The 13,810-nt window shown below is 39.7% G+C and overlaps 1 protein-coding gene across 6 annotated transcripts in view; it reads left to right on the top strand.

The window, feature by feature from the left end:
- The window catches only part of CCDC83 (coiled-coil domain containing 83), a 32,426-nt gene that overhangs the window by 6,910 nt on the left and 11,706 nt on the right, over positions 1–13,810 (top strand). For 4 of the 6 annotated variants that reach the window (XM_072969061.1, XM_072969062.1, XM_072969063.1 and 1 more), the window contains 4 exons: positions 191–313; positions 4,031–4,115; positions 9,873–10,035; positions 12,841–13,008. In XM_072969061.1, coding sequence (XP_072825162.1) covers positions 219–313; positions 4,031–4,115; positions 9,873–10,035; positions 12,841–13,008 — 511 coding nt within the window. In that variant the 5' untranslated portion in view covers positions 191–218. Of the gene's footprint in view, positions 1–190; positions 314–2,094; positions 2,233–4,030; positions 4,116–9,872; positions 10,036–12,840; positions 13,009–13,810 lie in introns of those variants that run through there. The other 2 variants (XM_072969065.1, XM_072969066.1) reach the window with 2 other exon arrangements.

Here is a 13,810-nt window from a genome sequence, read left to right as displayed (position 1 = left end):
ACCAGACTCAGGAATCCAGCTGATTCATGGTGTCCCAGCATTGTGGTGGACGTTAGGTCTGGGGACATGGAAGCAATCTGATGGAAGAGCCAGTTTTAAATTAAGTCCCAGCAGTGCTTTATCTAGTAAACACAAGTAAGGAAGCAAAGACAGAATTTATTTACTTTTCCTATGTCTCTTTCTTAAACAGGTATATTTCTTACTAGCAAAGCAACTCAATGGAAAACACGGCGAAAGCAAATAAAAAGGATATTCAAGATGGGCCACCAAAAGAAGTCAAACTGTCTATGAGTGAGGCACTTCTAGACTATCAGTAAGCTTAGACTGTGAAATCCAAGCCCCCATGCATAAGTGGCAGCCATTTCTAAGGCTCACATAAATCCAGTGGAAACTGAAGCGCTCAAAAGCTGTCAAGGAAGCTGGACTGGAGGTGGATGGGCGGCATAATTGCACTTTGGTGCTATGGGAATTTTTTTTAAGTTTTTTGAACTTTGACTATAACATAGGCCAAACAGTAGCTATGAAACAACACTCACCACTGTGGTTTTGGCTCCCTCCCTCCCTCTATTGTACTGTTGGCACTCTCCCACACATACACACAGCTTGGTGGCTTACCTCTTAAAATACAGTGTGGAATAGTTAGTGTACATTTATAGAAGAGTAAAGGAGGACATTTCTTTATTTAACCTTTTGTTTCTAGACATTCCAATTTGCATTATCCCCAAATGCCTGCAGATCACATCCAAATGATTTAGACGTAATTAATTTTTGTGAGAATATTTCTTAATGTCCCTGTCCCAGGAGCTGGAGACAAAACTAGAGGTGATACCTATACAGTGTTTATGTTTTACCCAACTAACGGAGGGCAAGCCCCTTGAGAACTTGTGAACCTCAACTTTGGGCACAGAGTAGGTATTTTAATGTGTAACACTTAGGGAGTGAATGTATACGTGTCAGTCTTTTTCAAATAAGAATGCAATTTATCCATGCATATTGAACAAGTTTTTGAATGTTTACCAAACACAAGGCAAGTGCTGGGTACTGGAGGACAGGACCACATGGTCCCTGCCCTAACAAAGCATGGGAGGTGGACATTAAACACCTAGTCCAATCTTGTTTTAAAATTACGTAGCTCTAAATAAGGTGCTGTGATACAGAAGTGTAGAGTGCTATGTAATGGTATGACTGAAGGACTTGATACAGTCAGAGGGATCAGGAAAAGCTTGTTTGAGGAAGCCACGTTTGAGCTGATCTCTGAAAGGAACAGGTGTTACGAAGACACAGAGTGATGGACAGAAAGGCTTATGGAAAAGAGGTGAGGTGAGCAAGAGCTTATCACAATCTAGGAACTGAGAGAAGGCAGACTCGGGGGAGAGGGCAGGAGCAGACGCTGGTGGTTCAGGCAAGGGTCAGATTAGCAGACTCCTGTGGAACACGTGGGACTTGGGAATGGAAAGCCATTTATTGGAGGGGGACAAGGTGGAAAGTGGGGAGCCTGCAGTGCCGGTGACTAGGTCTTTGTTTAAGGGAACTGTTTTTAACAACATTCAGGGAAAATCCATCCCCTTCCCTAGAGACTCCAAATCTATTCATATGTTGTTTTTAGAAGATAGTGAGTGAAAGTCAGAACACTGAAACACCGATGGGAAGTGACTTTTAACTAAGTTCCCTTTTATTTCCTACTTGAGATAAAAACGTTAAGTAATAACCAGATATTACCCGCATTCATTTCTCAACATAACTGAAGACTTCCCTCATCTTGTCTTAGGAGAGGTGGACAGAAGGTCCTGCTCTGGAACTGCAGTCTGGTCTCTAATTTGCTCCCACGGTTCACAGTGATAACAACCAATTACAACTCCTCGTCTCTCTTCTGGGTCAACCAGAGGCCAGTCTTTTTCCTCTATGACAGAGGTTTATAAGAGGCAAGCATTTTAAAATTCTCACGATCCAGTGCAAGATATAAACTGAACATCCCATGCTTTTGTCCTCTTGCCTTTGTTAAAGCAGAATAAATTATCTCATGGACTGCAACAGCCTAGGCCTTACTATACCACGCTCTTCTGGTGACAGTTTACTTATTCCCTGTGTTCCCAGGTGACAGGACTTTTGTCACATGACAAATAGGCAAGACACCCCCCTCACCACCTGAGGAAGGACTGTCCAAGGCCTCTGGCTGTGTCTTATATTTCTTTTATACAGTCTCAGCTCCTAGCAAAGAGCTGAAGGCACAGAGTAAGTAATCAATGGTTTCTGAACAATTGGCCTTTTTTTGAATCTATGTCTAGAAAACAAGGTCATGAACCTCTGTGGTGGTTTGTGAAGAGCTGAAACTGCCAGTGTTAAACCTATAAAGTGATCATCTCTGAGCATAGCAGCCCCCCAGCCTCTTATCCTTGGGGAATACGTTCCAAGACTCCCAGTGGATGCCTGGAATCACGGATAACACTGAACCATTTATATACTATGTTTTTTCCCTAGGCAGATAAAAGTATAGATTCTTTTTTGGAGTCCAGTGTATTTGTTCCCACAGTGGCTGATGGTGTGGAGTTCTGAGATTCAGCTTCATCTGCTTCTTGGTAAATTCATCTCTTCCTGAGGCGTGAGGAGGCAGAAGTGAATTCCAAGGAGAAGCTAGGCTAAGTCACACCTGCAGCTGCCACATGCTCCAGAAGGGGGCCTGATGCAGCCGCCAAAACCTTTAAAAAGGGCATCTCAGAATCTACCCCACTCCCAGCAGCACATTAGATCTGTGTTGTATGAATCATGCATGAAAAGGAACTCTGATCAGTTTAAACTGCAGAATTTTGGAACCAAAAGGAACCATATAGATATCTCCTTTAATTCTCTTACATACAGAAGTGTAAACCAAGGCCTAAATGGTTGAGTCCTTCGGTAGTTAGTGGAGACCAGGTCTAAAACCCAAGTTTCACTGTGTCCACACAGAGCTTTTTGCCACTAAAAGACTTGCTCATTTTGTTTTTATGTTGCATTTTTCTCTTCATTTGGAAAGAAGGAGCTTCATTTTTATCCCTACTAGGTTTCCAATATCACAAATATAAATGATATTCTGAGGAAAGGGCTGAGAATGTAAGATTCAAATTCAGCTGAAATTTACTAAGCATTTACTTCATGCTAGAAACATTCACATATGATTTCTTATTTTAGTCCTTACAGAAATACATAGATCTGGGTATTGTTATAGCTTGGAAATTGAGGCTTAGAGAATTGGCTTGCCTGAGGTCATGTAAGTAAGAAGTGACAGGACAAGACTGAAAACCAGTTTCTCATTCTTTAACCACTCCTCTATTTACCATACCACAGAGGTGCTATATTATTGTTTTATTTTGCTTTGTTTTGTTTTGTTTAATTGAGGCAAGGGATTTACATGGAGCTATTTCTGTTCCTTTATATTGGTGTCAGATTTAAAGTTTTAAGATTCATTAGGTAATAGGGATACATTTAACACTTCAAATAGCTATCAAATCAAAGTCTTTCTGTACTTTTCCACCTTTCTCTCATACCTACCAGATGCTCAACAAATATCTGTTGGGTGTTAAAGGTGTATTTTTGTCAAGAAAGGAGTTTTTACTACTTATTGAAGAGATGATACACTATGAACTTAAGCTAATAGGTCAGCCTTGTTTAGTTTACTGTTTCAAGATGCACTTGCCCCTGTAAAGTCTTTGTTTTATCATTTTCCCATTTTTAGAATCCTAGAAAGCATGCTTTTGTATGCCTCTTCTTAGGTTCTCTTTAAGCTGAATTATTAATAGATAATTAGAAAGTATAAAAATTATGACTATGAAATACAAATGGGGATTGATTAAAAAAACTTGAAGTTATCTCTCTAATACATATTTTAGTGAGTAAAATAGACTTAGAAACACAAAATCACTTAAGAAAGGTTCTTATCCCTAAATGAGTTTTTAATAGTTTAATGCCTTCAATGCAAATAATTTAGTTTAATTTTAAAGTCTCATCTCATTAATTTTTCCTGAAGTAAATAATTGTAACACATCTTTGTTATCAGCTGTCAAATAAAGGAAAATTCAGTGGAACAATTCATGGCTCAAATAAAGAAACTTAGAGAAAAGAACCAAAAGTATCATGAAAGAGTGAGTATAAAATTTAAAGCCAGTATCTAGTCATTAAATATTTACACAAATGCTTTTAAAAATTGGGAGTTACGATGAAATGTACTCTAGGAAATAATCTTCTTTAGTGCTTGAAGTTAACTAATTTATAATGTATTTAAGTGTATTTTTGTACATGCGAGGCAAGAGGACACTGCTGTTTCTATTATAATAGTTATAATCTCAAAGGAAGTCAGCTTGAATTGTGATCATGAGAATCTTGAATCTTATGTTCAGAATTTTAAGCTCTGAAACCATATTTATCTTTTAATTTCTTATTTGACTGTAAAATCTTGGTTCTCTATTTTTAATTTGTGTCTGTTTTCTTTCAGATTTTCAGAGGTTGCATATGTAAATATTATCTGAAAAGTACAATATCAGTTGTTTAACTAATTTATTGTTTAAGATGATGTATTGTTTTTATAAATCAGAATAAAACAAGTATCAAAGGGGTGCTATATATGACTATCAGGACTGAAGACCAACAGAAATAAAGTTGGGCAGTGGTAAATGATAATTCACACCACTTATCCCTTAAGGCATTTCATGAATAAGGAAATACTGAGGGTGTCCCCTGTTGAAAAATTTATTTTATATGGACCCTGAAACTTCCATACCTGTTTTATTTGCCTTTTGTCTAAATTTGTATCTACAAATTTTAACAGAATCTGGGTCAGAGACCTAAATTTGCATCCTGACTATACAGTTTACTGCTAATATCATTTTGGCCAAAACTAGTAGGCACCTTAATTCCCCCCTTGTAAAATGGGGATTCCTGTCTTCCCCGTAGCGCGGATTTGTTCATTTGTTCAGCAGATATTTACTGGGCAAGACAAACCCTAATAGTGACGTCAGTATGACCCTGACATTGTTGTGATTCTCAAGGATTAGTCACTTGCATTAGGGACTAAAGATGGAAACTCAAGTCTGTGGATGAGAGTGGATGAGGGAAGCCTGGCCTAGGCGCTTGGAGGCAGCTTCCACATGATGCGATTCCAGAGCACACAGAGTGAGTTACCAACACGGAGCCAATGCACATCCCTTAGTCGTCAGCACTGGAGCTCCCAGGCCAGCTTTGGGGCTTCCATATGGTTGTGGAAAGGATTACAGATCAGAACTGGAGAGAATCACTTTCCCAAAACCTATCAAATTGGAGCCAGAAACAGAATTCTTATTTCCATGAGCATTAGCTCAAGAATATAATAGGCCTAAGTCAGCTCTTGGGGTCACTCATGGACCCGGCAGCGAGGAGCGTGGAAAGGCAGACTCTAGCCCATCTGTATGCATCTATTTATTTTATGCTGCTATTGTCACAGTTTAATCCACCATTCCCTCTTACCCATCCTTTATCTAACCAGTACATTTCCACAATGCAACCAGAATTACCCTTTGAATGCAGTAAACCTTTCAGTGCTTAAAACCCTGCAGTGCCTTCCTATTGCACAGAAAATATAATCCACCATCTTTGCTAAAATCCTCAGGGTCCTGCAAATTCTGATCTCTGCTCACCTTTCCAAGCTTGAGTCAGCCACTCCACCCTTTGCTCACCACTGCTTCTTTAAAATACTGGAAAAGCCAAGTTCTTTCTTATTATGGTCCCTTTACAACAAAGAGGCTGCTTCCTCTTCCCAGAGTGCTCTTCTCTTGGCTAGCTCCTTTTTATTCCCCAAGTCTGAGCTGGAATGTGGTATAAAAATGCATCTCCATTATTCAGCTGAAGGCTCGTCAGGCAGCAGGAATCGAATCTTATCTTTGTTTCTCCAGAAGAGCCCATCATGAGTAGGTGTCCAATAAGTATTTGTTGCATTGATTCACACAAACACTAGTGGGAGGAAAAAATTTGAGGTCTAAATTAAACATGACTCATTAGCAAGACATAATTTACTCTTCAGTTATGTCAAAATCGGAAATGCCCGTCTTCCTTCCTACCCATCATCTCTTCCTATGTGTTTGGTTTTGTTTAGACGATCACCTCACTTACTATCTTTCTTCCTCTGTTTGCATTCATTGCTCCACTACCCCATTAAACTTTTCATAGTTCACTGTGTCCATATCCTTATCACCCAATATATTCTTTCACGTCTACTATTTATTCCCCTACAACTGCTCTAGCAAAAGTTATTAATGACCAATTAGCCAGGTCATTAGCCAGGATGAAATAAGGGACTACAAAGAATCCTTACTTCACCCCTCATACCTTCAGCAGTCAAGCCTGTCATCTTGAAACACTTTTTCCTTTGGGTTCCAGGAGATCAATCTTTCTTAAACTTCCTCCTACTTCTCTGACCATTTCTTCTTGTTTTTCATTTATTGTTTCTTTCCTAGAACCACCTCTTAATTGGAGTATTTACCAAGGTTCTGATCTCAGCCCTTCTCTTTCACTCTAAACTCTCTCTGGACCATCTTCTTTAACAAATGTCTTCAAATGCCATCTCTTTGGTGATAATTCTCCTATGTATATGTGACAAATTTCTTAATACTATTAAAAAGGGTTCCTGACCCAATTCCAAACTTGTATGTGCAGAGGCTTCCCCTCGCCAACAAGCAATTCTCGGGTGCCAGCAGGGTGTCTGAGAGTTCAGCTGAATTCTGACACTACCTACCTGGAAATAGAATCAGATTCCACAGGTAAAGGGCTCAGTCCCAAAGACCTCCTCCACTTCAGATGCCAGCTGCAAGTCCAGGTTGTCACTTGTACTTCTTGCCGACTGGCTATAAATCAGAGGCTCGCACAACCCCCTCCTCGGTTTGATTAATTTGCTAGAATGGCTCACAGAACTCAGGAAAACCCATTTACTCACTAGACTACTGGTTTATCATTAAAAAAGGTTTCTTTTTATTGCTATTTTCTATTTGGCGAGACATCATTCTCATACTGTCCTTTACTTCCTTAGACATGGTTGCCTTTAACTCTTTGAACATATTTAAGAGCTGATTTAAAGTCTTCGTCTAAAAAGTCCAACGTCTAGGCTTCCCCAAGGACAGTTTCTGTTGAGTTCCTTTTTTCACTTTGTATAATAACCCCAATAAAAATGTGCATGGGTCATACTTTCGTATTTCTTTTCATGCCTTATAATTTTTTGTTGAAAACTAGACTTTGAGTATATTATGTGGCAACCCTGGAAATCAGATTCTCTCCTCTCTCCAGCCTTTTTGTTGCTGATTATTGTGGTTGTGGTTTGATGACTTACCTGAATTAATTCTGGAAAGCCTATATTTTTTATTGTGTGTGGCCCCCTGACGTCTCTGTTTGCTTTGTTTAGTGGTCAGCTAGTGACTAGATAGAGATTTCCTTGAATGTCTCTAACCAGTAACTCTCCCAGCCTTTGCTGAGGGGCTCTGTGTGCTTGTCGGGGCTTGCCTTCTACACTCAGCCAGGCAATTTACAACTTCGCCTTAACCTTCACTTCTTGCTTCTGTAGAACCTCAAGGTCAGCCAGATGCAAGAGCTTAGGGCCTTTCTAGGTCTCTCCTGAGCACACGTGCAGCCTTGAACATGCACACAGCCCTGTCCATGCACGTGGACTTCTAGATTCCCAGGAATATGTCAGCGCTCTCAAAGCTCCCTATGGACATCTTATCTCCAGCTTTCTTTCAAAGGTTTTTTTGTCAGCTTGTTGTTTACCTCAACCTTTATTACCACCTCAGGGAGCTGTAATGTTCAACAATTGTGTATTGTTTTTGACAAACATCTGCCTCTGTTTTTGACAAATATCAATCTGGGAAAAAGCTGTTCACACACTGGGTAAGCTCTGAGTCAGGTCAAATAAAAACAAAGTTTGCCAGTGGGATTTTCCAGGGAGTTACCAGATGGATCAAATAATGACTATTACTTGGGAATTGGGCTTTGGAAGGTTCTGCTCCTCTCTCTTCCCTCCCCCACTCTCAATCCTAGGCTGCTAGGTTACTGGTTTTTACCATGATTGTGGGGCTGTTGGTTGTTAGGGCAAGTTAAAATGCCACAAAGCTATCTGTCCTTACCGAGATTCAACCATTTTTCTTGAATAAACACTCCCTGGAAGTCACTGCAAGTCTTTAATTTCCGGGGTTCTGAAAAGCTGATTTTAACAATTTTGCCAATTTTTTTTTCGCTGCTTTTATGAAGAAGAGGATTTTCAGAAGTCTTTACTCTACCATTCCTACTTATGTTACTCCCAGTAAGATTTTAAAGAGTGGGTTAGAAGGAAAAAGATTCAGTTTTCAGATACATCATATTATGAATCCTTTGGTATTAAAAACTCTTCTGAGACAGAATTAATTATGATACTTTAATGTTGCAAACAAAAGATCAGATAAGTCAAACTACTGAATTTTGACTATCTTTTAAATCTTTATTTCCATTTTTTTAAATCACTCAAAGCCTATCCAGTCCCAATCTCTTTCTTTTTGCCTGTATTTATCAGTACTGGGCATCATAGAGTTAACTGTCTATTGCTTTTATTCAGTTTATCAAAGTTTTAAATTAAAATTCTAATGCACTGAAATGACAGTCACTTAAAGAGCATTAAGGTTACATAAAATCCTATCTGACGAGTTTGTTAAACTAGTGCCTTTTTGCTAAACAATGTTAAGAAATCAAAAATTTCAGCCCTCAACCTTAAAGTTTGTTGCATTAAGTATTAAATTAAAGAACTGAGCTCTAGCAGGCTGTAGCGCTATCAGTAAATCACAGATATTTAGATCATTTGAAAGAACTTCGCTACTCAACATATGGGCCATGGGTCAGCAGGCTGTGCATCTCCTGGAGCTTATCAGAAAAGCACAATTGCAGGCTTCATACCAAACTTACTGAACCAGAACCTGCATTTTAACAAGGTCCCCAAGTGCTTGCTATGACATTAAAGTTTAAGATGCACTGGCCTAGAGAATCCGTTTTAAGAAAAAATACTCTTAGAGTACCTATGTAGGTCAAGAGAATAAAAGATGTAAATAGCAGAAATAAAATACACTGTTGAAAAGTTATAATAAAGAGAATGTTAAATTATAAGAAAAATAAGTAATTTTAAAAGAAGTATTCGAATTTTTTAGGTATATACATTTTATTAGGTTTAAGAAATGGAAGGGGAGACACCAGGGAAGTGAGTATTAAAACTTAAGCGGAGCCTAAGAAAACTACAAGGAAAATGTTTCAAGTTCACACACAGTGAAATATCTCTGCATATACATAAGATAGCAAGGGCAAGAATAAACTCTAAGTTGACTAAATAAGAAACTTAGAAACAGAGATGGGATATTCACAAGAGGAACACAGTCCACATGTCAAGTGTGGAGTATTGGAATAGTGAATAGCCATCACCCCAGAAGAAGAGAATTAGTGTCTTTTGTAAGAAAAGCAAAGGATGGTGTTAATTCCTTTGAGCAGGACTTTTTGTTTATTTTGTTCACTGATATATTCCTAGTGTCTAGAAGACTACCTAGCACATAGCAGATGCTCCATAAATATTGGCTGAATGAGCGATGTTTGCTAGACAAGAGTGGTGTTTGTGGGAGATTAAGGAAATTGTCCTTCAAGGTCTAACTTTAATGTTCGTTGATCCTATGATAGGGTGACAGACTGGCAGATTAATGACACGAGTTTTAAAATGTAACTTTCTCTTCAACGATGACTGTATTGATGGGTTTAACTTTGAGTCTTCCGTATTCCATGTGCTCTTTAGAGATATTATTGTATAACTTATGAGGAAGATCAATGTAAATATTTCAGCAGACGTAGTTAACAACTGTTGATATTCATAACAGAACAGACGCTTAAAGGATGAACAAATTTGGCACATACAGAACCTGCTAAAGGAACTGAGTAAAGACAAGTCAGAGGGGTTAGAAGTTGTAACAAGAGAGGAAGTTGAAGAAGCAATGAAGGAAAAATGGAAGTTTGAAAGAGACCAGGAACAAAACTTGAAAGGTGATTTAGGAACTTAGAAAATTATCATAAAGCTGTATCAAGTTATTTCTTGAATGTATTAATGCTTTTGTCTCCTAATATGTTCAAATGCTGTGAACATATTTCAGATGACATCACTGTCACCACAACCTCAAACACATGTAGGTAAATGGGCAGGAGAGAGAAATAACAAAGTGGGCAGAGATACTGGAGCCAGGTGAGGTGGAGGAGTAAGAGAAGTGATCAAAAACAAAGGCTGAAGAAAACCCTCTGACCCATAGCACCAGACAACAGCCTGTTGAATACCCGCTTGAACTCCTTGCAGTGGGGATTGTTCTTTTGAGGGGAAATTCTCTTGTTTGTTGTCTTCAGTTGGCTTCAGCCTCAGTTCAGACTTGGGAAAAGTAGAGTGAATATAACCATGAAGCTTCCGCCCTCCAATATCTCTAAGGGAGCCAAGCTCCCTATTTAGAAGGAGAAAGAGGGATTCGAGTTGGAAAAAAGGAAGTTTGTAGGACATGGGTAGAAATAATGCTGGCACAGAGGATGAAAGACCCAGGACATACTTTTGTCACGGGCTCAGGAAACACCAGGGTCCTGGGGTAAGTCACACACAGTTTTGGCACATGAATTTTAAAAAAAAAAAAACCCTATGCATTCATCCTAAACTTGCTGCTAAGGTCTCTAAAACTTGCTGGAACCTCTATAAATGCCATCCCTGCCAGGAAGCTGGAAAACATGAGAAAGAGACTTGAGTGCTATCAGGAAGCAGTACTAAAAACTGAGAGGCTAAGCCAGGGACTTGACTTTCCTGAATTTCCCCGAGTGTTTCAGAGAGCCCATTACCCAAGCACTTGGCACACAGAAGGCACTCCATTCGTAGATATTTGTTGTTTTGAATGAAATAGTTACCAAGACCGAATGTGAATCAGCACCCTTCACTTTTAGAGGTCTCTAAAACTGCTCCCATAAGTCTCCTCCTACCGAGTCCGTGTGTGGGCAACAGTGATATCATGAGGTGGTAGATGTATTTTGCTGGCTGGGCTCCTAAGAGAGTTCTGCTAGTGTTTGGAAGGGATGCTTTAAGAAGTCCCTTAAGCTGGGAGTGAGACCAAACCAAATACTCGGATGTGCTCACTGAACTGCCTTCGAAGGGAACGGGTCTGTTTCGTCGAGGTGTGCCTGTTTATGGTTTGGGGTAAGTGCTGCGGTATGTGTGTCACACAAGACAGGGACAAGCTGGGTGACAGAACAGCCAAGCAGGGCTGAGCGTGCACAGTGGTCCCAGAAAGAAGCCCACAGATGCTGAGGGGAAAAGGGAAAGGGAGAGAACTGCTTTTCTCTTTGCCTTCTCCCTGAAAGCTGGCCCCTTTTACTGAAACCATTGTCCCCCTGAGGCTCAAACTCTGACCATAGATACGTCTGATCTTACATTCTTATAACATCAAAGTGGAGACAAGAAAGAGATGTTTTCCAATAGTTTCAGTGCAAATATTTCTACCAAAGGACTCTGAGCATATGCCTAGCTTGGGGCATATGCTCATCCCTGGACCAATCCCTACAGCCAAGAGAAGAGGAGAATGTAATAGGTCTACTTATTTGACAAGGGATAGGAGGCGTGTGTTACTAGAAGAGAAGGGAGAGGGGGGCTCTGGGAAGGTAGAACAACAGCCACTACATCCACTTCTCTTTCAGAACATTCAATGACATCAACCAACCTGCCCCCTAAGACTGAACGTGGCGCAGGGCTGAGAGGGCAGCAGTCTGCTCACATCAGAGGACAGCTGATCGTCTGGGCTGTAGTGCTATTAATTGTTTAATTACAATAACAATTGCCGCTTACTAAGGGATTTAAAAATATCTTATTTACGTCTTTGGAAAAAGACGAGTCTGGAGTCCTTCCGGTTCTTTGGACTGAAGAACACCCCTCTGGCCCGAGTGGAATGCTTCAGTCATTCCATAAACATTTATTGAGCATCAGCTAATTGCCAGACTCTGTGCTAAGTGCTGGACTGACAGTGATGAATAAGATGTGGTCTTGCCCTCAAGGGGCTCTCAGACAAGACGGTGCGTGGCAGTAAGCCAAATAGCCATTAAGTTCATTGAACCTGGCTTTTTGTAACGTTTCCTTTTCCAGAATATTCAGCATCATGATACTCAGCCTAAAGATTGAGAAGAACATCCTGTGTAGCAAGTAGACCAGGGCAAATTGAAAGTGTATATGGTTGAGATAGCCCCATCTGTGTACATATTTAGCTGGGGAACTTATCTTTCACTCTGAAATCTTACTATGTGGGGGCAGGAGAAGACAGGTCATTGTGACTGTCATATGCTATTATTTCACACAAGGGGAATCCAAACAAATGACCTCTAGAGGATGGAATCAAACTTACTTACAAAAATGATCGCCAAGGACTGAGGATGGATGTAAGTTGAAACCACTTTGCCCAGAGACATAATGACCAGAAAAATGACAACTTACTAATAAAAAGTATGTGTGATATAATATATTATACAAAATAGGATGTTTATCAGGCTATCACAGGAATAATTTAAGCTTGTGGGTCCCTAGGCATACAGGTTAATTGCATATTATAGCTCTCATTCACAGCTCCAAACCAGTCATCTACTTTATATTTGGAAGTTTAATTTTACTTAGATTTTGAATCATGAGAGATAGATAAACAATAGTTTGAATAGATTTACCTAAACTGTAGGTATAAAATAGTATTTATGAGTTGATATTTTAATATCAGACCTTAACTTTATAAAATCAGATTGCAAGGACAATAGAAATGACACAGTGTCTTGATTTTCTTTCAACAGATATGCGCATTCAAATAAATAATGCTGAGAAACTATTTCTTGAGAAACTCAGTGAGAAGGAATATTGGGAGGAGTACAAGAATGTAGGGAGTGAACAACATGCTAAACTCATTATCTCTTTACAGAATGACATCAGCAGAGTCAAAGAGAACGCTGAGGAAATGTCAGGTCAGGTGAAACAAAGATGGTTCAGATTCAATAAAAAAAATCTTTGGGGGGCAGACATTTGGTGAAAGAATCAAATGGGTACCCCCTGAATCATCCATTACCCTCGGTTGTCAGCACAAGCACTATGAGCCTAAGGAGAAAGGTGGAGGGAGGAAGTAGAGGAACTATCCTTGGACCACCTATGAAACTGAGAAGAGGAAGTAAAGGGATGGATGTGTGTGCCTGCGTGTGTGTAGAAACCCTGCAGCAGACTTTGAGAAAGAAGCTTCCTTCAGTGGGTGGTGTCTGGGTGCTCCCACACCTGGGTTTGCACCAGCGTGGGAGGGCCCTGAGTTGGGATTATATTAGAGAAGGAATTCTTGCTCTAAGCCCAGTTCTGAACAGGTCTACTGATTTTCACAGCCCCTCTCCTCCTCTCTTTCTTCCTCTCATTCTGCCCTTCCTGCCTCAGGAAATGTGTGCCAAGAATATTGGAAGTCTAATTAGAGAGAATCAAACGAATAGGGTGCTACTCAAGTGAATAATCAAATCTCTTTTTGCTGTGGAATACAAGTTGTGTGAAATGAAGGGGAGATGGCTGCACAGGCACTAAAGTGTTGGAAATTCTCTCTTTGGAGAGACAATCCTTTAAAAATACAAATATCCATGAGAGAGATATCATCTCAAACTAACTCACATTAAGGTAATAGTAAATTATTGGAGTGTTTCTTCTAATTGGAAGTACTAGATGCTTCAGTAAAAATGTATCTTGAAAATTCAGGAAAAAATGTATGGAAAGGAGAGGTGAGGATCATGGAAAATA

This window comes from Vicugna pacos, chromosome 10 (genome assembly GCF_048564905.1).
Source record: "Vicugna pacos chromosome 10, VicPac4, whole genome shotgun sequence".
NCBI lineage: Eukaryota > Metazoa > Chordata > Mammalia > Artiodactyla > Camelidae > Vicugna > Vicugna pacos.
This window is presented reverse-complemented; position numbering and strand designations above follow the sequence as displayed.